At 40.8% G+C, this 27,815-nt stretch overlaps 3 protein-coding genes across 3 annotated transcripts; 2 read left to right on the top strand and 1 right to left on the bottom strand.

Annotated features, from left to right (window-relative positions):
* Window positions 1-7,824: 7,824 nt before the first annotated feature.
* On the bottom strand, window positions 7,825-13,620 carry drg2 (developmentally regulated GTP binding protein 2). Its single transcript, XM_029507532.1, has 14 exons — window positions 13,502-13,620; window positions 13,091-13,184; window positions 12,611-12,771; window positions 12,395-12,484; window positions 12,245-12,305; window positions 11,942-12,032; window positions 11,775-11,847; window positions 11,369-11,459; window positions 10,942-11,039; window positions 10,622-10,698; window positions 10,440-10,528; window positions 10,291-10,349; window positions 10,106-10,159; window positions 7,825-8,139 (listed from the first exon to the last, which is right to left on the bottom strand). Exons 2-14 carry the CDS (start codon window positions 13,152-13,154, stop codon window positions 8,053-8,055), a joined length of 1,095 nt encoding a protein of 364 aa, XP_029363392.1. The 5' UTR covers window positions 13,155-13,184; window positions 13,502-13,620; the 3' UTR covers window positions 7,825-8,052.
* Window positions 13,502-16,141, top strand: gfer (growth factor, augmenter of liver regeneration (ERV1 homolog, S. cerevisiae)). Its single transcript, XM_029507534.1, has 3 exons — window positions 13,502-13,887; window positions 14,579-14,793; window positions 15,176-16,141. The coding sequence occupies exons 1-3, from the start codon at window positions 13,660-13,662 to the stop codon at window positions 15,336-15,338; spliced, it is 606 nt and encodes a 201-aa protein (XP_029363394.1). The 5' UTR covers window positions 13,502-13,659; the 3' UTR covers window positions 15,339-16,141.
* On the top strand, window positions 15,813-25,203 carry syngr3a (synaptogyrin 3a). The gene is made up of 5 exons (XM_029507533.1): window positions 15,813-15,931; window positions 17,522-17,843; window positions 20,210-20,444; window positions 20,977-21,122; window positions 22,146-25,203. The coding sequence occupies exons 2-5, from the start codon at window positions 17,742-17,744 to the stop codon at window positions 22,353-22,355; spliced, it is 693 nt and encodes a 230-aa protein (XP_029363393.1). The 5' UTR covers window positions 15,813-15,931; window positions 17,522-17,741; the 3' UTR covers window positions 22,356-25,203.
* The last annotated feature ends 2,612 nt before the right edge of the window (window positions 25,204-27,815 follow it).

Raw genomic sequence — 27,815 nt, 5'->3', positions numbered from 1 at the left:
GCAGTTATATTGTCTCAGCGTAACCTTATCTGCACGCTCGCTGTTGTATGAATAATGTAGACTGGCTGAGCTGTTGCTAAACTGTGTCTGAGAGGCGAAGCCACGCAGAACCAAAACACACACACACACTCACACACACACACACACACACACACACACACACAAACAACCAGTAGCAATTCATAGATTAGAGCCCAATATAGAGCTCAAAGAATGCAAAGCAAAGGTCACTGTCTTCATCTTGATTCTGCAAAGATCTTCTAAATACTCCTGTTGACCCTACAGAGGCCATCAGGCAGTGTTCACTCATACTATGCTTTTAACTTCATTATTAATGGATGCAAATGAACAAGTATGGGATTCAGTACAACTAAAGTGGTTATCATTGATTAAGTATTAATATAAACCTTGTCATTATTTTCCTCATCACTGTCACTGATGGCTATGCTCGCTTTTCTACAAAGAAACCACAAACAACATTCATATTCACCCCTTCTCCATCAGTAGTAGGTGTGAACTGGAGTTGTGGGTATGAAGTGCGTTGTTATTACATGTATGATGGTGCTGATGTAAATTCATTGAGGACCGTGTGATGCTAGCGCATCGCTGATGGCCTAATGTTGATTCTTTGATGACGGTCTGATATTCCAGGAGGTCATCTCAGTGGCAGATATGAATGATTGATGACCTGCCCTGTGTTCTGCCTGGATAAAACATTCATCGCAGCCTGCTCTAAATATATCACAAAGGGTCAACCCTACGCCAGCCTGCTCCCCAACCGATATATTATACATATCTGCTCGAATCAGGGGTTAACAGCCAGACATCATAGAACAGCCAGAGGATAGATGAAAAGAAAAACAACTCAAAAGATGAACACTTAAATACTGACCTGCATGGAAATAGCAGATTATATCTCCATCATTCATGCCATTGACAGTTAACAGGTCCACCTCTAAATTTCTTTCCATTATCTAGACTTCACAAGGCTAATAGGCTTGACCTGATCTGTATCCCCAGGAGCAGTGACCATGACAAAACTCTAAACTGCCTGCAAGCTCCACAGCCACAACATCAGCAGATGGTATCATCTAACTGCAGCCTGGCATACAGGCACAGAGCAAAGTTCAAAAGTTCCCTCCTGCTCATCAGATACGCATCCAGTGAGAGTTGTTGATCACCAAACAGGCAAAGTGACACACAGAGGGATCTATCTGATATGTGCGATATGTATCTGCTGTCTGATGATTGAGCGAAATGTTAATGAATACGAGTGCAGGTGACAGAAATGGAAGAGAGACACAACTGGAGGGGAAAGAGAGAGAGTGCATGAATGAACTATTGATGGGTGAACTGCAGATTATAGAAATGTTGAAAAAATATATTTATAAGTAGCAAATATGAGAAAAAAAAAACAGAAAAATGGAAAGAAATAATAGATCGACAACTGAAAGTAAAAAGCTGAATGATGTGAAGAAATGGAAGATGCAGGCAGGTGGGGGGGGGATACAGAGAGTGTTACAGGGGGACAGTGGAGGGCAAGTGAATGAGTGAGAGAAGGAGATAGCATCTGACAACATGCTTTCAGCAGACACACTCAGTGACACGAGCCTAATAAAGGAGATCACCTGAGCAGAGGACAGCCTCATTTAATGACTGCAGGCAGGCTCACACACATACACACACACACACACACACACACACACACACACACACACACACACACACACACACAGGCAGGCAGGTAACCACTGCATGTGATCAATGAATGCAGGATCTACTCTGAATCATCAGGGGAGTGACCACTGCAAATACAAATACAAACACAAACGCACATACCACATACACTTAGAAAAGTTATCCACGAGCAGTAATCAGGTTCCTGCACCAATGTTTGCACTAAAAACAAAGTATGGGTGAGAAGCTGATAGGAATGTGCTCTTTGTTTGGGAAACGTTTTTGACATTTTGACCTGATGATGGGCAGCATGGCGGCATAGTGGTTAGCGCTGTTGCCCCACAATAAGAGGGTTTGGCTCCCGGCCTGGGACTTTTCTGCGTGGAGTTGTTTGCGTGGGGTTCCTCCAGGTACTCCGGTGTCCTCCCACCGTCCAAAGACATCATGTTTGGGTTAACTGGTGACTCTAAATTGTCTGTAGGTCTAAATGTGAGTGTGAGTGGCGGGGTCACCCTGGTGACCTGTCCAGAGTGACTCCGCCCTCGCCCAGTGTGAGCTGGGATTGGCTCCAGCTTCCCCGCAACCCAGAAACAGATAAGCAGGTAGAAGATGGATGAATGAATGAATGAATGAATGAATGACTTGATGATGGACAGAGAGGGTCTTGCAGGTATATTGGCTAGAAGCCGGGTCAGATTCACCACATCACAACAGGATTTAGTGTCTTTGCTCTGCCCCTGGAAACACGATCTTTGATCCCATAAGAGTCTTATGCAAACTAGAAGTAAGAAAATGACAGACTGAGAGACAGAGTGACTGATGGGGTGTGTCCTTTTACACAGACAAGGTGAGACGGGAGGATGAGGAGGCCAGACTCAAGTTTCCTGTAAGCCTTTAAGCCCCATTCAGGTCTTAACCTCTGCTGCCAAATACCCTGCGCCCTGACAATGGAGACACACCAGCAGCTGCTAACACACAGACTACCTGTCACATGGGATCACACTGTAACTCCTGGCTTGGTCTACCACTAGAAAGATCACAGAGAATAAACTGCTGACTTTTATATTAATATATGCACGACAGATTCCAAGGTCAGCACAATCACAAGCTACTTCTGAGCGCTGGCTCTTTATAGACATTCATCTGATGGGGATTCAGATATGCCCCGTTAGTAACAAATAATAAACCCGATGTGACAACTTTTCCTGCAACTTCAACTCCAAAATATCCACAAGTCACTCAAAAGAATAAAAAAAGGTTAATTATATCTCTGAACCTCATAAAAAGCTGCGGTGCAGTGACTCAGAATGTTTGAAAATCTGATCACATAATATAAGTTGTATTTTAATACCAAAGTTAATTGAATTAAAGTGTTTTAACCACCACATTATAAATTCATGATTACTTTGGTAGCTTTTATAACACCGTAACTGTGGCAAATGATCATTTCAACATAAAATGTAAAAAAATAAAGATGATAAAGATATTTATTATTGATTATGTATATATTTCTGTGAAAAAAAGAAAATGGATTCCTGTTAATTATATCATTATCACCTCTTTGTAAAATGAGTGATGGCTCTCCAAGCCACATCGAAGCAATGAACTGTTCATTCTCCGTTTCCTGTTTGTACAGAGAGCAGCTTCATGTAGCTAGCCAGTATAAACCCATCTGGACTATAACAAGCACGTCAAACAGACGTGCTGTATCCTGCCATGACTGCAATGCATTGTATTTAGTATATTAGTATATTTGTGCATATGACTAAGCGTTGAGATTATGAGCAGCTTACCTTTTTTGTTCTTTTGGCAGATATTTAGAGCGTTCATTATCCACAAATGTTAAAATGTCTGATGATCCTAAAAATGACTCCTGATCCTCGTGCGGACCCTCTGCTTTATAGCTTTATAGCCCTCTGCCCAGACACACACACGCACACAATTCACATCTGCTCCCTTAAATTACATAGATCATTCGGGCACACAATGGGCCTCCAATGGTAAACATGAGCTCTGCCTCAGTGATTGTCTTTACATCCACAGCACAAATGCACTACAGTGACTGTAGCGAGAGCGGAGGTGGTTCAGGTATAAGTCCACTTTTTACATCAATCCATGCATCATTAGAACTGCTGTGATTAGGTTTCTTAGTAAACATGCTGCACTTGTGCTGTTTGGGCAGGTCCATTGTGCGTTAATGGCGGGATTACGCAGACACACACACACACAGTGCGCTATCATCATCCCACACTGCTGGGCAAACGTCATGGCCCCAAGAGTGATTATCTTATGAAACCTCTGCAGAGACAAAAGCTCGGGGAACATTGGGTGCATCTGTGTGTTTTGAGGAGCCTTATCAGAAGTCACAGACACAGAACACAAAAGGCCTCCCTCTCTCTCTCACACACACACACACACACACACAGCTTTGTTAATACAGTCATTACTGCTGCTGGCCCATACAATATGGTTATTGGTGGTTTCTCTACCTATCAAATAACATGACTTTCATGTGCACCTTTTCTCATATGGAGCCATTTCATTTTGCATCATGACTCCATGAGGCTGCTTGCCGTAACATCTGCAGGTTCCACTTTAGCATGAACAGAACCTTGAATGTTTTTAAAAATTAAGAAAAATCCATTTTGTGATGAGAGATACTCATTTCTAATTACGAGTAACCAAAATACATGATTTACATGCATTCATAGGTTTTGTCTTTATTGTTCAGGATGGGCATGTTGGTTCCCTCATTAATGATTCACTGCGTCAGATTAGTGAATCTTTGTGTAGCTCTGCTTCTTTATGTGCAGCAATGGGCTAATTTATTCCCCTGACAAACATAAGCAGACAGGAAGCTCAGAAAACAACCTGACTACTTGTTAAAGGCCCTGAAATAGATTAGCTTAACACAAAGGGAAATGTAGTGCAGCGCAGAGAGTTAGGTATATGCTCAGTCCACCACAACACCAGCTATTTGTTCTATTTGTCAGTTCTATAAAGTGTAAGCTCTGCTGGTCTGTGTGTTTCACAGCTGCTGCTTTTAGTTTCGTGAAGAAAACATTAATCATGAAACTGTACATCTCAACAAAACCCAACAACTCTTGTTGTATTGTGAAATCATACGCTAAATGTTCATTGTATAATAGGACTGGTTTCAACATCAGTGATAACTATTTGTGGTGTGAAAGTTGTGCTTGTTTGTGTTACTGAAGTCCCCCTTGAAATATTATGCTCTAAATTTTGAAAGAAAGCACAGTAAGAATTTGTCACCTGGTAAAAAAAAAATGAACCACTCATTTCCTGAAAAGTGTAATTTATCAAAGCAACGTTTACTCCTCATCCTCCAATGAGTCTATGACTGGCTGAAGGTAAGTCAAGGTTTTCCTCGTTTCCTCTTCTCATGTTCTGACTGAGGCAGCTTCATGTAATGAGCACAATAAAGCAGAAGAGGGCAGAAGAGGCAAAGTAATCAGGGTGTATCCTCGGCTGTCGATGAATGTTCAGTGGCTGTTATTAGAATCTAACATTCACACACAGAAACCTGATAGGAAATTATTTTTGAATAGTGATCAGAGATAAATCCTCATGTCACCCTCCTGGTCCTGAACACCAGGTGACACCTTCAATATTGAATAAATCGTGTTTTTATAAATCCTGCACCCACTAAAGTAGTCAAGTAGTGACCAGTACTTCAAAATCAAACTGTTCTGTCAGTGTAGCATTGTTTGAGGCTGGTTTTCTCTCAACAATCTACAGTAACTGTCATTTCTGTTTTGGGGAAAAAAAAAAAAAAAAATCGAATTACTCTACAAATCATGACAAAGCCATACCAGAGAAAATAACTGTTACATTTTCAGCAAGAGCTGATTATAATTTGTGCAGTTTGTACCATAATATAAAACAAACAAAAAAAATATGTCATTGTTGTTTAAATGAGGGTGAAGGAGCTCCTTCCAGTCAATCAACCTTGCAGATAAGAATCATGGAAGCTGGAAGCTGGTTCTGAAAGTCTGACATCCCGTTCTCAGCCTCTAATCTGAACAAATGTTGGGTCAGTCACCAAGTTCCTTACAAGGAAAATGTCTGTTGTCTAATGTCTAAGGATGGTAAGGCACAGTAAACCTTTGATTCAGTTGTGTAGCTGAAGAATGAGACACAAATTCAGCTGTTTTAAAAAAAACTCTAGAGGACAATTTCAGCTGAGTCTCCAACATCGTCAGTTGAAATTCTGTGGGTTGGATTGATGTGGCTTTGTTTTTGCGTTTTTGGTTGTTTTTTTTTTTTTTTTTAGAAGGGGAGGGCCTGAGGAAAGAGGATACAATAAACACACTTCACTAGTTGTAGCTGAGAAGGTGATGAGAAGGGAAGGAATACATTTTTCTGTTGTTTTGACTTCAAAGGGCTACGCTAAAATTCAATTTAAACCTTTTAAACAAACTGCAAGAAAACAGAGCCGATATCAATAAAAAATAACTCCTGTTAAGCACACGGTTGCTGCTTGTGCAGACAGACACACACACACCTAGCCATGCCATATGGAGCCAAGAAGCATCAAGTGTCATGCCTGCTCCACACAATACACACCCAGTGGACCATACCTTTGTGTTTTTTTTTCTCCACAATGTTATCCCTCCATCATTTCCTTTCCTCTTCAGGTTATTCCAAAGCAGAATCTCTCCATCCACAAGTCGCTCTGATGAGACATCTTTAGGGCATCTTCAAAGCCACCAGCGCCAACTCACATCCTCTCTCTCTCTCTCTGTCTCTCTCTTCCTCATAAAGCCTCCCACTCAGTCCCCCTCTCCTAGACCAAAGAGATGCTTGTGAATATTTAATGCTGCTATTGTGCTTGTGTGTGTGAGTGAATGGGGGACATTGGCAGGGAGTCCATACTTTGAGTGAAAAATGGTCAGCCTGCCTCTGAGATCTGAGGACAGAGACACAAACAGCAGGCCAGCAGCGATGGTGACGGATGGGCAGGGGTCAGAGGTCACCAACCCTCACCTGCTGAGGAGAGATCAAGGTTTACAGGATCCTGCTCCAGAGGACTCCTGTTATAAAAGTCACAGCTATTTCTTTATTGAGCTAAAACAGTATACTTATTGAACAACCAGCCAATTTCTCTTCAGTTGTCCATAATGCGCTTTGCTTCTTGGTAATTCCCTGAATGTAGCTGATTATGAACCCAGCTGCCTCGTTAGCTTTCTGAGGGAAATATGGCAAATAGTTTTTTTCCCCACTGTGTTTATGTGTCAAACATAGTTACTATGTTAGTGTAGTGTAAGTGTTGAGATTAATTTGATGCTACAGAACATCTTCATATGAAGAACAGAGACAGTGACAGGGTCTTTCTATTGTTGCATTTACTTCAGTGAAAGATCTGACTGCTTCGCCCACCATTGGAGTGTTTCTGTGCTCCCCGCTCATGATTGTGTGAGAGTTCAATGAGCTGGTTTGGAACCTGGAGATCTGGTGTAGTATCTTGTGTAGGTTTACTTCCAAAAGAGCCAAAACATTACTGCAGATTAGATATTTCTGTAAATTTTCACTTTTCAATGTTGTGTCGTAGAAGAAAAACAAGCAGTAAAATTTAACCATCTGAGGGGATCATTCAGGATGCAAAGCATTATAAATGAGGATGCAAAAACTTTTTCTAACTTTTTCTTGCTGTGACATGAGATTGTTCAGATGATGGGGAAATACTGGGTGTTGTGTGACCTCAGTAATTATGTATTTGGCCTGATGAGAACTATACCGTCCAATGTAAACAGACAAGTGTTGACCTATAGAGGGAAAGAAGGTCAACTAAGAGCATCTGCCCTTCATTCAAGAGATAAAATCTCCACTCAAAGGCAATATGGCAGAATTTACACAGATGCTTTTCTCTGTTCAGGGAGCTCCTCTGTGTGGGAAATTTTGTGGACACTGACTTCAAGATCCTTGTTGAGAGTAGGTGACTTTTTTTCCCATTGGCTTATTCTCAACTATATGTTTTGCCATTTCAATAGCTCTTGTTTAATGTACAATTTAAAGAAATAAGTGGAGAAAGGTGACTATTTGAATAAAAAGGTGAATCAGGGTAGGTTTCTCCTGTACCAACAATATATTAATATGAAACTGATAAAATAAAAACACAAACAGTTTTATGAACTTTATTTTCCCTGTATTCTCTCTAAATCAGTGTATCTTCTTCGTCTTAAAAAGGTAAAATACACCATTTTACAACTCAGGTCTGGCCTCTGTTCAGTTTTTTGTTTTGTTGATTATCATATACAAAATAAGAATGGTGGCTATTTTTCATAACTGTACAGTACTTTTTTCCATGTAAAGTCCTGCTGTTCAGTCTCCCCCATGTTCAGTCAGCAGCTTGTTTTACTTCTTCACGATCTGGATGACGTCCTCATGCTCCATGATGTGTGTCAGGCCAACCCGTTGTGGGCTGTACTTGGTACTTGTTCCCTGAGGAACCAAAACAACAAAGGAGAAGCCATGTTTCAAAGGTTTCCAGTGGACTGGTTTTTGGGGGCTATCAGTCACTGATAAGTGACTGGTGTGCTCAGTAAGACTATGATTAAAAAATAAAAAAAGAAACATACAAAAGAACTGTAGAAATACTTAGATTTTTTTTTTAAAGAAATTTTAAATTAAATACGTACTCTCTTTTGGATCTACTTTTCTCTTCTTTTCATATGTCATGGAACATTAAAAGCGCAAAGGGTGCCATACATTCAGGACATTTCTCCCCAAGCTTTTACTTTTACATGTCTCAATTATTCATTTCAGGGAAATGTGTGGCAGAAACCCAGTTCCTGTGTCCAGTTTTAAAGTTGCAAACAAACAAAAAGGCTTATTTACAGAGTTATGTATTCAATTTATCGATTGGAGGAGAATTCACATCACAACACCACAATTCTGCCATGTTTCCCCATCAGTTAGTGCAAAAATATATTGCTAAGTGATCCCTGTGGAATTTGAGTTTTCAAAGAAATTCTACTGTGTACAGCAAGTCCTTTTATGATATGCTTTTCTGCAAATAAAAAAACTGAAAAGTGCAGTGTGCAAAAGTATTCAGCCCTCCCTGAGTCAATACTTTGAGGAACTGCCTTTTGCAGCAATTACGACTAAAAGTCTTTTGGGGTATGTCTCTCCCAGCTTTGCACATCTAGAAACAGAAATTTTTTCCCATTCTTCTTTACAAAAAAGCACAAGCTCAGACAGATTAGATGGAGAACGTTTGTGACCAGCAGTTTTCAGATCTTGCCACAGATTCTCTATTGGATTTAGGTCTGGACTATAACTGGGCCATTCTAACACATGAATATGTTTGGTTTTAAACCATTCCACTGTAGCCCTGGCTTTATGTTTAGGGTTGTTGTCCTGTTGGAAGGTGAACCTCTGCTCCAGTCTCAAGTCTTTTGCAGACTCCAACAGGTGTTCTTCCAAGATTGGCCTGTATTTGGCTCCATCCATCTCTGACCATCTTCCCTGTCCCTGTTGAAGAGAACAACCTCCAGAGCATGATGCAGCCACCACGTTTTTCCACGTTAGCTGTGTCCCCCACATGGCTTCTGGCAAACTGCAAATGGGACTTCTTATGGTTTTCTTCGTGCCACTCTTCCATAAAGGCCAGACTGTGGACAGATTCCCCCACCTGAGCTGTGGATCTCTGCAGTTCATCCGGAGTCACCGTGGGTCTCTTGGCTGCATCTCTGATCAATGCTCTCCTTCTTCGTCCTGTATGTTTAGGTGGACGCCCATGTCTTGGTAGGTTTGCAGTTGTGCCGTACTCCTTCCATTTCCGGATGATGGATTGAACAGTGTTCCATGAGATGTGCAAAGCTTGTGAAATCTTTTTATAGCCTACACCTGCTTTAAACTTCTCCACAACTTTATCCCTGACCTGTCTGGTGTGTTGCTTGGATTTCATGAGGCTGTTTGCTCCCCAGTATTCTCTTGACAAACCTCTGAGGCCGTCACAAAACAGCTGCAATTGTACTGAGATTAGATCACACACAGGTTGACTCTATTTAGTCATTAGGCCAACATTTGATCATTCAGCAATCATTAGGCAACTTCTGAAGCCAATTGTTTGCACTAAGAGAAAAGGGGGCTGAATAAACTCCACTTTTCAGTTTTTATTTGTAAAAAAAATTTTTAAATCATGTAAATTTTCTTTGTACTTCACAGTTGTGTGCCACTTTGTGCTGGTCTTTCACATAAAATTCAAATAAAATATATTAATGTTTGTGGCTGTAACATGACAAAATGTGGAAAAGTACAATGTGTATGAATACTTTTGCAAGCCACTGCAGCACCCAGTAACGTCTATGTAATCTCATAAGTTACAAACCTTTCCTTTTAATCTTGAGCACATGAGAGTTGGTTCAAACAGTACATTTCACTGCCTCTGAAAACTTAAACTTACCCAAACAAGGGCATATTTGAACTGGCTGGCTAAGGTTCTGTGGATCCGATGGCACTGCAGAGATCAAGGACAAAAGGCATATTAATGATCATATAAATCATTTACCCAGGTGTGGTTTTAGTTTATGTAGAAATGTCCTAATGTGGTTAATCTTGATATGAACATTACATATGAGTTTTACACACCACATGTTCTACACTTGCTCCTCTTCTCATGATGATGGCATCATTAAAGTCTGGGCGCTCTAATGGGGGGGAAAAAAGAAAGGTTTAAAGTTTTGGATGCATGTGAATAAAGCAGTATGATGAGTATATTATGGCAAATGTGACCGCACCTCCTCTTTTCTTAGTATAAATGCAAATCAGAGCCAAGTATTCCCACAGCGTCTCCAAAAGGTAGTCCAAGTTCAGCTTCATTCCGCAGCTTCAGTCCATAAAAGAACAAAACATTTTCATTTACACACATGCAGATATTGGGGGTGACACTTTTTAACTAAAATTCATGCTATTCACACACCTGATGACAACACTATGAGGTCTGAGAGCCAAGCGGTTCACTTCCTCAATAGAGATTTGATCCACCTTGTTGTACACCTGTAAAGCACATCAACAGTATAAGAGAGTGACAAATGCACAGACAATGATAATGATTTCATGTTTTCACCTTATAAAAGAGGAATATGGCTTTATGTGGATTGACAGTTAATTAATGACAGTTAATAACATAACTGTCTTTGAGCTAAAAAAAAAAAAAAAAGGTCCTTTCAAAACATTTCTTTGAAATAAGCTGTAAAGAGGAGGCTTTTACCCATTGAAAGCAAAAAGCATTGAACCTACATATAGGCAGGGCATGTAAACTCTGTTCCCAACGATAACGTCAATGAACTCATCGGGCGTGCTGTCCTCCCTGAAGAGCACTTCTGCATTAAATATTTCTGAGGAGAGGCAGTTAAAGAAATCAAAACTGAATTCCACACTGTTACAACAGATTGATACACTAACTTGTTTGATTTCCACTGTTGTCCCAAAGTAGCAATTTTTATTGAAATTTAGTTTAGTATGTTTTTTTATGTGGTAGCTGAATGGTGTTGCAAATGTATCTAAAATGCAAGCATGCAATTTTATGCTCTGTCCCCAGATTTCTTTGTCTGCATTACATTTCTAAACTTAATAATATTCCACAAATCATTTTACGATTGGAAAACAAGGCAGCAAAAGAGAAGGACAGGTAGACAGTGTGTGTCATTGCCAAAATGAAGGATACTGTATTCATGAAGAATAAGCTGAACAAGCTTCTCTGAGCAGTGCGTAAGAGGAACTGTGGAGTTGTAAGAGAGGCCACCACCTTTCTTGGGCTGCAAGGACAGAGGAAAATAAAAATAATAATATACATTTGTATATTTCTTTTGACAAAGTTCAATATCATAATTCAAGTGTTTACACATACTAAGATTTCCTTTTTGGTTTGTATTTTTTCATGTTGTTTTGTCCTTCAAGCATAAACATGGAGCAAGGTAGTTGGACAACTAATACCAACAGCAAGACTAAACATGGCATCATATCCTGGAAAATAATGGCCAGATCTTCATTAAATTGGCAGCTGAAGCTCATGGTCTTCCCTCCAAATGAATATGGTGACCCCAAAAGATGCAAAAAAAAAAAGGCAATACCTTGAAATAAATATTGGGTTTTGTCCGGTTGAGTCTGATGCCCACTGACTCCAGCTCTTTTTCTAGAAGTGCTCTAGAGAGATTTGAAAAGTCAGTTGCAAGGATTAGCTGATATATTTCCCTCTAACCAACTTGCTTAAAATACAAAAACAGAAAGCCTCACACACCTCTGAACATCTCCTTTGGTAGCATCCAACATCATGATGACAACATCTGCTGTCCTGGCAACAGCAATGACCTGCCGACCTCTACCCTTACCTACAGAAGAGGTTAAAGGTCAGTATATCACCAGGAACTGGAGGCTAGGTTATTTCTCTACACTTAATGAATATTAGTTGTCACAACAGACCCCAATGATTACCGATTCGTTAATAATTCACTAATAAAATTAAAGCATAACAATAAATAAGATGCATTAAGTAGTCCTGCTCACCCAGGCTTCAAGTAATTGACATGGAAGGTTATCATACCTTGGGCAGCACCCTCAATGATTCCCGGCAGATCCAGCAACTGGATGTTTGCTCCTTTGTACTTCAGAGCAATAAATTACAGCATGAATGACTCATTAAACTTGTTCATCAGCATTTTAAAATTGATGAAATGAGAGGATATACGTTTACCTCTATGACGCCAGGGATACAGGTGAGGGTGGTGAATTCATATGATGCTGCTTCACTGGCTGTCGATGTCATCAAACTGAGGAAGGTGGACTGCAGGTTTGTATTTGAGATAAAGTATAAGATTAAGTACACATGGTTGAGAAAGAAAGAGCAGCATATGATACAGCCTTTTTTTGGATCCAGAGCTACAACCTATCGCCGACTACATTTACGTACCTTACCCACAGAGGGGAAACCAATGAGGGCGACACGAGCATCTCCTGATTTCATTACATCGAAGCCCTCGCCTTTGGCCCCTGCTGACTTGGAGGGCTCCAGCAGCTGAGCTCTGTATTTGGCTAGCTTGGCCTTGAGTAAACCCAGATGGTACTCAGTAGCTGGAGGAGAGAAAGACAAAAACAAATTGGAACTGACAGGCCTACTTTGTGTAGCTTGATGAAGTCATCAAACAGACCAGGTAAGAATTTCACTAGGAGATAATAATAAGAGGTGACAATAGTTTCTTTAATTTTGGTGATCACTGTCATAAAGTCAAAGGTTTCAATGTGAACGTCTGTCGTTAAGATATCAACATAACAGTGACAGCGCGCGCGCGCACGCACACACACACACACACACACACACACACACACACACACACAGCTGGCTCCAAGTGCATCCATGATGTGGCTAACACTTCAGTCTGAGCTCCCTCACCTTTGTTTTTCTGTGTCCGAGAAATTTCTTTCTCTATTTCTGCGATTTTCTCCAGGATCCCCATGGCGGCGGTTCAAGTGTAGCTGCAGCTTCGCTGTCGGGAAGAAGACAGGAATAAAAACGTGTCACTCCACAGCTGTTAGCTTTGTTAGCCTCTCGGCTAACAGTGCTGCTAAACTGTTGGTGACCAGCAACAAGAGCAGCGAGTCAGAAAGCTGAGCTTTCAATGAGTATCCGCACAAAACACCAGTAATGTGAAGAGTCTGAAATGAAGTAAAAAGATAGATATTTACACTTTGACAGAGGCTACACTCCGCAGCACGCACTCATCACTTTCACCAACCGGAACTCGTTCCGTGCCCCTCAAAGGTCCGGGGGGGGACAAGGAAACGCGTTCCGGGGAAAGCTTACCTCGTTCAGCTGTCTCGTTAGCATCGTTGCCCAGGATGCCGGAAGTGTGCAACTTCACCATTACGCAAATACGGTATTAAATAACAACGACGCGCCAGTTCGCAAGCTGTGTGTTTCCTGATGTGTGTCACTGTCGCGGCTCAGTCCGGTATTAGTTCATGCAGGGAGCAAACATGGCTGCGCCCACGGGAGCTAAAGAACCGTCAGTCTCCGTGCCGGCCGGGTTTGGGGCTTTCCCGTTAGCAGTGGGTGACAGAGCAGCGGAGGACAACTCCGGGAAACAGCAGGAGCACACCGGGGAGGCCAAGAAGAAGCCCTGCAGGGCTTGCACGGACTTTAAATCGTGGATGAAGACCCAGAAGAAACAGGCGACAGCTGCTGCACAGGTGACATAAGGTCAAGGCGCGCTGACAGGTTGTTTGGAGGAACTGTTTGACTACTAAAGTTATAAATAAAAGAAAAAGGGGGGAGCTCGATGATCGATCTGACATCAGTGAGCTCAAGGATCCTCTGCTGAGACAGGACGACATGGTTGTTGATCCTATCGCCAGAGGCCACGAATTGACTTTGCCTATAAAATGTCACCAAATTGGCAAAAAAGAGAGAGAAAATAAATGATCGAAGTCTCTTAGTCTTTAAAGTGAAACCCTCTCATGTTTCATTAAAGTTCAAACCTCGATATTATTTACCACCATCATATCTGCACAGAAAAAGCACCAACTGCTCATTAATAATATATGAAAGTAGTTGCCCGCTCATAATCTTATCAACAAATCAATTACTTGTCTCTAAAACCTTGTCTCCACATTTGGTCAAAACATTTTAATGTCATAACATCAAGTATTTATAATTTTTTGTGTGTGTATTTATGAGATACTGACCTCCAAGACACTAGCTGTAGGTCTGGACAGTAAAGACATAAAGGACACTCTGGCTTGGAGATCGAGCCGTAGCCACAATATAAACCACAATAAAAGACATAATGCACTGTGCTTTCCTTCCCGTGTCAATATGAATTACCAGCTTATTGACTCTGCTGCGTGTGGCTGTGTTTGAACATCACTTTCCACCCACCAGGAAGCCAGACCTGCTGAGTCAGAGTCCCAAGAAGACCTGCAGTGTCCGCTGGACCGGGGAGAGCTGGGGCGTAACACCTGGTCCTTCCTGCATACAATGGCAGCATATTACCCTGACCATCCATCTCCCACCCAGCAACATGAGATGGGGCAGTTCATCAACCTTTTCTCCAAGTTCTTCCCCTGTGATGAATGTGCAGAAGACCTCAGAGAAAGGTCAGACCACTGTTCTCCTGAAGATTTAATACGCTGTCACATATCAGGTGTTTTAGCGTCATCACTTTGGGTTTGTACAACTGGCTCACAATGAAAGGGTCTAAGCAGTGATTTTGCACATCTCACGCCTTTATGTTTAATCCAAATTCTACTGGTTTTAGTTTGACATTTATATCAACACACAGAGACTTCACGTTTAAATTTTTTAACTCAGCTCAACATTTTTGGTCACAATTACAATATTCTTTAATTAAAATGCAGTTTAGAGCCAGAGGCTGTTATTTAGTTTTACAAGAAATCTTCAGCATTGACATTTCTTCTGGCTTTTGAATTATTATGAGATGAAAGTAATTTTTAAGTGGCATCATTTCCTCCTTTGCAGATTAAAAACCAATCAGCCAGATACCAGCAGTCGCCACGCTCTGTCTCAGTGGTTCTGTCGTCTCCATAATGGTGTCAACATCCGGCTGGGGAAGCCTGAGTTTGACTGCTCCCGTGTGGATGAGAGGTGGAAAGATGGATGGAAAGATGGTTCCTGTGATTGAAGGATTGGATCAGGAGTGCTGAGAGATGGGAGGACGGAGCAGGGACCTGACAGGAGATGTTATACACAGTGGTGAAGAACTTTGTGTGGAAATGCCTCAAAATGGAGCTGCAATCTCTGTGGTGGATGTGATAAGACGTGTGAAAACCCTCAAATGACTTGTCTTGGTTTGTGGTTGGTTAATACAATGGACGTGGTCGTAAAGTATAAGGATAGAAAATGTGTACGTATTCCTCTCTGTTTCCCAAGTTCGGACCAAGATTCAGAGTAAAGCAAGTTTCAATGAACCTGCTTCTGTTTCATGGTTTTTCAAGTTTGGGGTAAAAATTCTGCATACAGTCTTCTGTGAAATTGAAAATATGTAGGGTGAGAAAATTTTCTCATCCTCTATGAAAGATCTATTTGCTGTTTTGCTGCTTTACATCAGTACCAACCTGACTGTAGCTGACCATAAAAATCGGACAACAGTGTTTTGTTTTGATTGATTTTAACATCGAATTCCAGACTCAAACTTCTTTTTGACCAGTTTCATTTTTGAATTTCCTTTTTCCCTCAGGCACGAATGAGAAGTACTTTTACACACAGATTTGTCTGGTGAGTTTCTAGTATATCTTGTTTGTCCCAGAGTATCCACAATTAAAAAATATACTTGAACTGTACATCCCAATCATATTACATGATCGTGGAAAGAGGTTTTTTCTTTAGGCTTGTGTGTTGTTTGAAAACTATGTTGATTTGTTATCAGAATTTAGTAGTGAAATCACAAATTATTTAATTTTCTAATTAAATCAGTGTGGTCATTGGCTTCTTTTTCTTGATTTCATGTACGTATAAATAGTATTTTGATCAGACGATAATTATTGAAGAAACTTTGGGTTTCAGTACAGAGATGTTTGATTCAGCATTATGTGAAACCTTTCTCAATGGTCAAGGGCCTTCAGGTTGACACTTTGGCCATGTGACCTGATCTGCGTTTGCGTTGTTAATAAACATTCTGATCATGAATGTGATATCTAAGAAAGCAGTAAAGGATGCACATATGCACTAGGAAAAGTCTAGTCCTGCAAGGCTAATATTTGTTTAGTTACTCTCTAAAGGATTAATCCAGGATCTGTATTACCTATTTATACGCCAACATGCTTATTTTTCCTCATCTATAATCAACAGTTTATTACTATTAAAATGACATCATTGCCTCCTAGTGGCTTAAACCATGCATGCATGATGTAAAGCACTGCTGCTTCAGGAGTCCATTTTTATAACAGAATCCATATAGGCTAATTAACTGGGTTCACAGCATCAATGTACAGGACTGTACAAGCCGCTGTGCAGCAGTTCGTGTGAATGTTTGTGCTTATTATTTCTCTTTAAGGAGGTCATTTTTGCACTGTGTTTGGACTTCGATGAGACTTGTACTTAATTTATATTTTATTTGTAGTCATTTAACGTATATTTATATTTTACTATTACATTTCATCACATTACAGTACAGTAATCTGGGTTCTCTCTCACTATTTTGTTTGTAGCCTGGTTCTGTTGACACTTTTTTTAGTGTCATTAGTACGTTCACTTATTCAGTTAAAGTGAGGTAATAGTCATCCTCCAAAAACTAATGTGGATCATGCTGCAGGTCCTAAAGGATCAGATCGGTTTAGTGGAGCACTTGGAGTTGTGTAAGGCTATTGCAAATTGTAAGGGATCTTTCTGAAGTCTTGAAAAGTGAAATCATCACGATATTATCATGCTTTTCATAATTTGGGTTTAGGTATTGAACTGCCACAGATGCATGACTGAGCCAAAGTAGACATTTTGTCTATTCATCAAATGTGGTAGTACCAGGACTGAAATAACGTGCCAACAGAGGATGTGAAGTTAGAATCATTCTGCCAACATTAATTTACATACGCTTGATATAAATGCAGCTTCAATTCAAAAACCCTGGATATCCTAGACTAAAAGTTAGCGCATTTTGATGTCTGCTGCTTTGATTTGGATTTTTTTTGCCCAATATCTATTACTAAATCGCGGAGTGGCCCTTTAAGGCATCGACAGCTTTGCAGTAAAATGTTACCATTAATATTTTTAAATGATAGCGTCCCAATCCGGCTCAGTCTGCAGTCTTATTTATTGTGCTGCTTTGCTTTACGCCTTCTGTCAGCTCCCAATTATTTCATATTTCTACAGGAAGGATGTGCAGTCAAAGCCTCAGTCGCCGAATCCCGTTACGATCTGCAGCGCGGGCACGATCGATCTCCTCCCGAGGAGGGGGCGCGCGCAGGACCAGTCCCTATAGCAGCGGAGCAGCCGCGCGCCTATCCTGCCGTGGAGCCGGGAGCGCGCCGCCGCCAGGAGCGCACAGAGAGAGAGAGAGAGAGAGAGAGAGAAAGAGAGAGAACCGCAGAAGATGGACGGAGGGGGATCGTTCGGAGCGGGCCGGACCGGGTCCACCATCGACCCGATCACCTTCGCTAAACAGCCGCAGACCATCCTCAGAGTGCTGTCCTGGGTGAGAGTAGGGGATTTATTTGTGTGTGTGTGTTGGAGGAAGGGGGGTTGGGGGGTTCCCTCGCTGTTGTCGTTGCGGCGCAAGACCCGTGACTGTTCTCACCGCAAACAGAGACCCTCAGAAATCCGCCGATGACTGATGAGCAGGGTGTGTGTGTGGAAACTGAGGAAATCAGCGTTTGTTTGTATTTGGGGCTGTGCGCACACGCACCGTGCAGGGTGTAACCCAGGCCCGGAGCTTCTCTGACACCCTGGCCATCAAACTGCTTTTAGTACAGATGTTTACTTGTGTGGGGGGGGGGCACAAACCGCTGTATCCTCACTGACGCTCTTTTTTAATACATATAAATATATGTATATATAGCTATATATTTATATATATTATCTGCCAATCATCCTGGAATGTGCAGCAGACCGGACCGGATTGTGTGCCACCTCCTCGGCCCCATCGTTGGTGGCAATCGCTGTTTTCATTTTAGTAAAACACGTCTGCATGGTCGGCCACGCAACCCCGCTTCTTTAATCTTTAATTGAAATTATGTTTCCAGTAATGATCTTGCTGATTTATCCTAAACGGCCGTCGTCAGTCGGCCCACCTGTGATTGGTTCGTAAACACATCATTACGCACGCAGAGCAGAGGAGACCCGTCGTGCCCCGGCGTTTGATGTAACGCGTCACCTCTGGGTGACACGGAGAAGGTCTTCTTCCATCTGTGGAGCACAGCCAGGAGCCGGGGATGTGCGGGAAGGACTTCATCCTCATCGGTTTCTGGCCGCACGGATCACCGGCCCGGTGTGCTTTTCTGCCGGTTGGTCCGGAGATGATTACAGCACCACCGCAATGAATGTCTGTTAGACATTCGCTGGGTTACCGAAGTTGTTCAGAAAAAGTTGTTTAAACCTTTTGAAAAATGACCACATTTACAATGTCCGTATGCTAGAAAAGTCGGAACAAATTGTCCAAAGTCATGCCAGCAAAATATTTAATTTATGGCAAAAAAAAAATGCAAAGTTCACTTGTGACAAAAGACTAAAATCCTTAATACTAACTTTGGTGCTGCTTCAGTAAGGCCACGGTGAGTCAGAGATTCAGGCCATTACAGTGTTCCAGCTGTGACACATGACTGAGCTAAACTACCAACCAGCTACTGCAAGATGAAGTTCAAGTGCTAGCTGAACGTGGTTCACTACATGAATGCAGCTGCTAACAGCCCACACGTTTCATCACATCATGTTTTGATGTGCTTTGTAATTTCATTTCATCTTTTCGTTAATTGTTGATGGATTTTTCACATCAAAGCTGAAAACTGTCAAAATGTCACTGTGCCATGTCACATCTTGGTAATTATTGTTCAGCTGCTTTAGGTGACAATACAACAGTTACAGCAGCAAAACAGAAATCAGATTGTTAACATTGTATGAGTACAGAAGAATGATGAAGTTAGAGGCTAGCTGCAGAATGTACATGAGAAACCAATGCCACTTTGTCCAGTTTGTATTCTTACCTCCTTGACTAAAAGACAACTTAGACTGTTCTTATACTGTTAGAGCCAGTCCTTACATCATCCTTAGTAAAAGTGAAAGCTAATGTAAATGTCATGTAAATTTCCTTTTAACTGAGCTAAAAACGGTCTTCTACACTCAGTTATGGCAAATAAACGGTAATAACGATGGTGGTGAAAGTTTCTCTTTACATTCGATGCTTCAAGCCACCCAAGTGTGTATCTGTCCAGATTATTTCCACACGTGATTAGTTTGAAATGTGGATGTGACATTATCCCATTGTGTACACCTCTGCCATCATATGACCCAAACCCCCAAGTGTGGGTGCATGTGCATCACATGGCCCTATTCTGCCAATGTGTGTTAGTCAGCTGATCAGTGTCAGTGTGCGAGTCTAGAAACGAGGGAGGCAGAAAGACAGAGAATAAACTAGAGATAAAATGTGAAGAAGTGTGTCATTGAGAGAAACGGGATGAACTAATGGAGGAAAAGTGTTATAGCATGAGGTATGGCAACCTTAATCACCATTCCTCTTTCAGCAAACACACTGCCTCGGGACGATGTGATTCTTAAGAGGAAGTGAAGCATCCACCTCTTCAGTCAGTCAGAGAGAAAGAGAGGAAATTAGGTTAATGCTTTTGGTCAGAGCACGCTCAAAGAAGCCCTCCCTGGTAGTGCCACCACATTCTTGTTTCCAATGATCCTGCAACAGTGTGTGTGCTCATTAAACCGAGGGTGGCGGAAAGAAAATGAGAGATATGACGACTGTAAACAATATTGTTGATATCTTTCTCTTTCTTCTGCTTTTTCCTACCATCCTCTCTTGTTCCGCTCTTCCTTGTCTTCTTCTGTCCCCGGCTACAGATATTTTCGCTGGTGGTCTTTGCCTCCATTGTGAACGAGGGATATGTCAACGTTGGCAGCGAGTATCTCCACTGTGTCTTCAATAAGAACGCAGACGCCTGTAACTATGCGGTGTTTGTGGGCTTGGTGGGCCTGCTGGCCTGCTCCTTCTTCTTCTTGCTGGACTACAAGTTCTCCTCCATCAGCTCTGTCAAAGACAGGAAGAAGGCCGTATTGCTTGAAATTGGCTTCTCAGGTGAGGCAACCATGGGCAGTTTTCACAACAAACGGAGGTGACAGCAAAACGTTCTGTTGATAGTTTTTTATCTATTTCTAAAAAAAAAAAAAAAAAAAAAAAAATTCATAGAGTTAGGAAGTGCACTCTGGCCATTTCATAGTTAGTGATTTGTCAAATGGCCAGGTGTGATTGATCTTCAACAATGGAAGTGGCTCTTTCCTATACATATTCAGTTAAACTGCAGCGATATATAAACCACAGGTCTCTTGCTCACATTTGATTATGACAAAAGTTTTCAAGTCTTCAGTCTTCAAAGGGTTGGATTTCCCTGAAAGACCAGCTAAACACACTTGTTTCAGTTCGCTGCTTTGAAGCACCAGAAGAGAACCGAAACCCTCAGTCTTTTGAGGATATGAGCATGAGGATATTTCTAAAGAGAACAAAGAGCTGCTTCAGGTGGCTGGGATTTGAAGATTCAACACATTTTGGTTAGAGTTAAACGGGAAGCAATCTTTGTTTCTGTTGTCACTGTTCCACTGGCTTCTTGCAGGTTTCTGGACCTTCCTGTACTTTGTAAGTTTCTGCTTCTTGGCCAATCAATGGTCACGGACCACACCTGATGAGCTGCCACTCAACCAGGGGGCAGATGCAGCTCGGGCAGCAATTGCCTTTTCTTTCTTCTCTATAATCACCTGGGTAAGAATCTCCACACATTTCTCATACTGACACATCCACCATACAGACAGACAAAATTAATAGTGAGAAAAAGCTGATGAGACCTTATAGAACTACATCCAGCCGACTGAGTAACTGAAGGTACAATCTAGAGTGCAGTTCAAAGATACTGACATAGGTTGTTGAGCAAATACCTCTCATTCACTCATACGACCCCCTGGGCCAAAAAAACGTAACCTAACTAAACGCTGGGATCTGGAGCAGGGGAAAAAACGAGGACATCCCCATGATTCCTCTTTGCAAAGTGAAAAATTCACAACACTTCAAACAAAGGCTCAGGATTAAGACCTCCCAGGCCACAGTGCCTGTGCCTGGTGGGTCCATTTGATCCATCTCTGACCTGAGCTGTTGACAGTAATCCATTTCTGAATGAATTTAAGGTGAGAAACTGGTCAGGTATCTGCTGACTCACAGTTAGCTCTGTGCACTGAGCCCACTTTCATTAATAATTGTAACTACTGTTTTACATTACTGTAAAATATGAATGTACAGCTAGACACCAGTTAGCTTGGCACAAAAGTTGTATAGAAGGAGAAACTCTTATCTTTGGCCCGGACTCTCCCAAAGATAACAAAACTGACATACTGGTACGTCTAAATCTTGATAACATTATATTCTTCCCACATTGCTTTCTAATGTATAAAAAGATTAGGATGTTTACCAAAGTACCAAACTTTACACCTGATTATGTGACAGCCGCAGATTTACTGATCAGGTGTAGTGGAGTCATGCTAGCTATTCCACCTGTTACCAGTGTTCATGCTAAGCTAAGCTAACCAGCTGTTAGCTGTTGCTTCATATTGAACGTGAGCAGTATCAGTAAACTGATTTAGCATTATATAGACAATTCCATTCTTTGATTTATAACAGAACTTAAGCTTGGGAAGGTGTTTCCCTGACTAGTGCTAAGCTATTAAAATGTAATTTCAAGTGGTTTCTGCTGACTAATTTTCTGGTTTTCCACCTATTGCCCTCCTTTCTTAGGCTGGTCTGACAGTACGTGCAGTCCAAAAGTATCTGCTCGGTACAGACATGACCCTGTTCACCTCGGAGCACATGGATGGCGGGGCACCCACCCAGCCATACCCATCCAACTCACCAGGAGGTGGCAACACCGAGACCACAGACGCCTACCAGAACCCACCGTTCACTGAAAACAACGCAGCCCCCACATACCAGGTTCCCATTTATTAGTTTAGATAGAGCTGCTGGTGGAAGAGGAGCTTTTTGGAGAGGGAGGAGACGAAAGTTTAAGAGAATTTGCTTTCTTTTAATGTTACACGTGCAGCTGTTTGTGTCGATCTGAGCTGAGTTTTCAATGAGCATTCAAAAATGGGCCTCTATTTCTTGTTTCCTCCTCTCGTTCCCCTGTCCTTCTGTAACATTCCAGCTTTCTCGTCACTTTTCTAGACCTGGTTGTTGAACCCAGTTTCCAAGTTCAGCAAATCCAGCGTCCTCGGATCAGAGCAGATGAGAGAGAGAAAAAAATAAAAGCAAACGAGAAGAGGAAATAAGAGAGACGAAGGCCACTTTACTCAAACACAATTTAGTCTAACCCTAACACCAACAAAAAAAAAAAAAAAAAAAATACGAGTGAGAATTAACGAGTGATTCCACCACAGAGCGGTACTAGTCTACGAAATATAACGCAGAGGGTGCTCGCTACACCTTCATCTTCCTCTTTTCATTCACTGAAGTGTCGAATCCCCGTTCATGCCAAACAGTGACAGGGAATGTTTCTTCAGCTTCAGTAAGATCTGGTTTCTCCACCCCATTTTCCTTGCTGCGGTTAAAAGAAATCATGTGTATTGAATCTGCATGTTTCCAAACTTAGAGATCAACTAAGTGCCATACTGTACTGTGTGTCTCAGACAGTGACTTAATTTAGTAGATTTCCACATGCTGTAAAAAAAAAAGAAAACAAAAAACAAACAGAACAAAAACAACAAAAAAAAAAAACCGAAAAAAATCCAAAAACAATAATGAGACAATGTTTTGTGACTAAGTGCAATATTTCACATTCTCATGTAGGTAGGTATATACTGTACTATAGTTAACGTCAGATTAGACCAGCTTTAGGCACTGTCTCAAATGGCTTACCAGTCTTTCAATTGTACTCACAAATCTCAGGCAAATGTGACACATTGAGATTGTTTCTCTAAATGGTTGATTTTGGTGAAGACAGATACGGATGTTGCGTTGAAGCGATCACAAAGCTTGTTGCTAATTTGTAGATAATTAGTACAGTCGATGACCTGTTATAGCAATTATTTTTAGTCTTCCTTGTCCATTGTTTTATCACGTTTTTCAGGAAAACAGTGTCACAACGCTAAATATTCCTCAAGTACTATGTCACAATAGTTGAATGTGTGATTCCAGTCAGTTTCCACATTTTGATCATTGAGGAAACAATCATCTACAACAATTCACTTTTGTTATACATTTCTGTCTCAGGCATGGATGGATTACTGGATATACCAGGGGCAGGTTCAGGGTGACTCTGTTGGAAAATCATGACTGCACCCACTACAAAAATTGCAGAAGAGACAATAATGAATTAATTAATTCTACAAAGACATGAGAAAGTCCCACAAGCAGAACCAAATTTACAAAGAAGACAGCTCCAAAAAGATTGAAGACAGTAATAAACGTCCTTGAAGAGGTGAAATACTCAAAAAAACGACATAAAAGTGACTACAGCTTTCAGTGTGGGGACTTGCTCCTGTACGGGAAGGCTGTGGGTGGGCATCTCGTCTGTGCCCAGGGTGTCACGGCCTCAACAACCATCCATGCCAGAGAATGTATGCTGGAGGTTATTTGAGACAGTGTCCTATGTTGAGAGTCGGCCATACGTATAAAATGGGGTGAGGTGGGGAAATTCTGGGTAAGTCAGGTCTGTTTATGTTTACGTTTTAGAAGCTGCCAAACTGCCCTGTGTTCTTATTGCTGTCTTTTGATTACCACATTACTACTATGTTTTTACTGTCTATGGGGTTTTTGTGTACTCACAAAGCAATGGGTGGCAACAGATGAGCCTTTATTCAGTGAGGGAGGTCAACATGGTGGATGCGTGGATACAGTCTCAGGCAAAAAGAATAAACCTGTTTGGGGTTTCAGAGTTTGCTAGCTGGCTAATTCAATGATCCTGCAGCTCCATCAATGAAGGAGATGATGGTTTGGAATTTGTTGCCATGGTGACAGTGAGAGGGTAGGGTGGATGTGGGTCACTAACGACTTAGATAGGACGGATTCCAACTATGTCAGTGTGTAACAGTGTCTTTCTGTCGTGGTTTATGTACACTCGTCATCAGTGAATCTACAGTTTTGGTGCGTGTGTGTGTGTATGAGAGAGAGAGAGGTGTGAGGGGGAATCCGCGTGCAACTAGGACACGTGCACATATGTAAGCATGCATGACAGAGGCGCAGACCTGATTTTGTGTGTGTGTGTGTGTGTGTGTGTGTGTGTGTGTGTGTGTGTGTGTGTGTGAGAGAGAGAGAGAGACAATGTGCAAATGTGTGTCATTAATTAAATTTTGTGGTGCATAAAAGTTATTTTCTGAGAACGTGTAAGTTTTAGTGCAGATGAGGAAATCACTAATCTGTTCCACCCTTTAATAAATTCCCCAAAAGGAAATGTATCTTTCTGATCAATACATTCTATCAGTGTTATATCAAGATATGAAATTAAATGATTTCTTTCGAATTTTGATTTTTTTTTTTTTTTTTTAAAGAAAGAGCCAAATATTAGACTTGAAATAGAGTGATATAATTGACCTGTAGAATGCCTTGCCTGAGGCGCTGAGGCGCTACAATGCCTTGCCTGAGGCGCTTCAGAATTGTAAAAGTAATCATGGTAACAATGCATGAATTTGTTGTATAAGATTCATCATATATTGAATACTATGTAATTCTTAAGTTGAATCCAACATGTTTTGCCAGCAATCAAATGATGGTCAGAATCGTGCACATACATCCAAACAAAACCCTTAAAAGAAACAAAAACAAATGCGCACACGCAAAAAAAAAAAAAAAAAAAAAAAAAGACTGCCCCTAGAGTGCTGGGTCTTGGTCAGCTTGTGTCCAGGAATAGAAATTTAACCTGTAGTGAGGAATCCAAATATAACCCCAAAGTCCTAAACAGCGTAAAATCTCATCTTGTTTACTTAAAAAACAGGAGATGACATTTCTTATGATTTAATAGTTATTGGTCCAAGAAGTAAGGATAGCCAAACCAGAGTGTAGCTGTAAAGATTTAGCTCTTAAGACAAAAGAAATAAAGCCCTACGTGTTCCATAGATTTACAAAACTAAAAAGTAAGAACTTTTTACAAAGCCTGACTTAAAATAAAAAATAAAAAAAGAGGGCAAATAGTACTCCTTTTAAATGTGCACATGAGCATGAATTTCACCATTTTATTGGCCAGACTGTCTGCAAGCGGGTAGCTAAGCGAGTACTCGTAATGAACTGATGGTTATTCTCGTAGTACTGTCTACATGGATTTTGGTCAGGGAATGGGTGCAGCACAGTGGGGTGCCAGATGATTAATTACTGGGCGGGGTGTTAACTTGGGTTGACTTCCAAATATTTTTAGTGACTCGGCTGCATGTTGGGTGCCAGTTTAATTGCTGAGTTCAGGAAAATCTACGGCCAACTATTTCCTGGATTCAGTTAAGATAGATTTTCCACCTTTCAGACAAACCTAATTTTTCTTTTGTGCAGTAAATAACTTCCAGAGACTTGAGACATGAAATATTCTGCTTGACCTACTGCTTTTCATCGAATTCAGCTTCTTAATGTTAAAGCATCTTATTTCTGCGCTAGGCAAGTTTTCAGTTTTGGACCCTTGGTTCACAAATGTCAAGCTTTAATAATAAAGTGTATCAATTTTAAATTGTGTAACCCCAGACATTTACTGTGTGCATCATTCTGTAATACCCATTAAATGTTTTCACACTCTTTACTTACCTCTTTATATAGCAGTTTGTGTAACTTCCTATGCTGGATTTAAATTGGATTCAAGTTAAATAAACAAAAACATAAGTTTATTTTCCTTCCCAGATAAAAGAAATCAATTTAATATCATATGGTCAGTAATAATGCAAAGTATCAACATGCTGAACTATGAGAAACCATGAGTATAAGTTATTAAATCTTGGTGCTGCTAGTATCCAGTTGGGTGGGTGTGACTTGGGTATTGACAGGGGTATTAGGTTCTATCGGTGTACTGTTGGGTAGTTCGGGGTACTTTCAGGTCAGGATGTGTTATTGTTCTCAGTGCTTTGGTCTCTTCAGTCAGTGTGGTAGATAAAAATAATACAAGCATTGTGGTTTGTGCTTTGGCCCATGTATACTACTGTGGTATTGGTTGATTGTATAACTCAGTATGTTATTGAAGTAAATGGAAAATGTGTGTGATGATGTCCAGGGTCTGGTTTGTCCTATACTACTGAAAAAAAAAGATTAATAATGATTATGTATTAACTAGAATACACTATTTGTTGAAAATACTTTGTTCGACCATTATTAGAGGGGCTGAGAGCAACAACATGTTGTGTAGTCATGTTGTTTTGTTGGAATCGGATTAAAGTTTATGATATGCAGTAAAGCCAGTGCCATCACTTGTGGGGTATCAAGTATAGTAAATATCATAGATATTGCACTCTTCCCCCCATCAATACTGAAGATAAAACTCTAACCCCACTGACCAACTGATAAACATTGATTTTGTACTTAGCCACCCCTTTAAGATGTTTCAGCTGAGTTGTTTCTTCCTGTTCTGAAGGTGTTTGGCCTCTTCAGTGTAAAAACGCTATGTACAGAGATGTGTGTCACTGTCTATTAGCTGAATGTCTCTGGACTGCAGTCTGACCGCCACTCCAATAAAAAAAACAAAAAAAAACAAAACATGTTTTGGCCTGTCTGTTTCTGTGCCTGAGTTTAATGAGTGAAATTTGTTTGTTTTAAATTACATTAGATTTCAACTTCAATTTAAAAAAAACAACTAGACGTCATATGTTGGTATGATCCTTTTCAGTGTGTGTGTGTTGAGAAGTAATTACTTATATTTCATTTCAAATAAAGATTAGAACAATTGAAAATCACAGATAAGAAAAAGTTATCAAAAAGGTCCGACTCCAATCAAGACTCCCACAAATGATGAATTTACAGTTTATCACCAGTCAGTCATCAGTTTTTGGTTTCTCCAAATATGCTTTTATAATACACCACAGTTGTACAGGCAGCTGACTGAGAAGAGGCTCTTATGCACCTATATGTTTGATCAATTAATTTGCCACTTTTTTGATTCATCAGCTATTTTGGTCTATAACGCATCAACGTTATTAAACCAGCTGTCAATTCATTTTATCTTTTGTTATCTACTGGAGCTGTAATGCTTATGATGATCAATTTCACACAGACATGTGTTTAGGTTTTTCTCTATGCATGGACTATTGTTGACACTGCAAAAATCTGAAATTCAGTCCTATTAGTTTGAGGACAGACTGCACATGTTCTCTTCTTGTTACGCACACACGGAAAATATGACATCTTTTGCATTAAGAGCATTATGATAGAATAAGGCAGCTGTTCCCTAGACCTAATTTTATAGTGCAATGAATGAAGCAATGCAATAAATCCAGAAAACTTGAATAA

Source organism: Echeneis naucrates, chromosome 8, assembly GCF_900963305.1.
Source record: "Echeneis naucrates chromosome 8, fEcheNa1.1, whole genome shotgun sequence".
NCBI classification, from domain to species: Eukaryota; Metazoa; Chordata; class Actinopteri; order Carangiformes; family Echeneidae; genus Echeneis; species Echeneis naucrates.
This window is presented reverse-complemented; position numbering and strand designations above follow the sequence as displayed.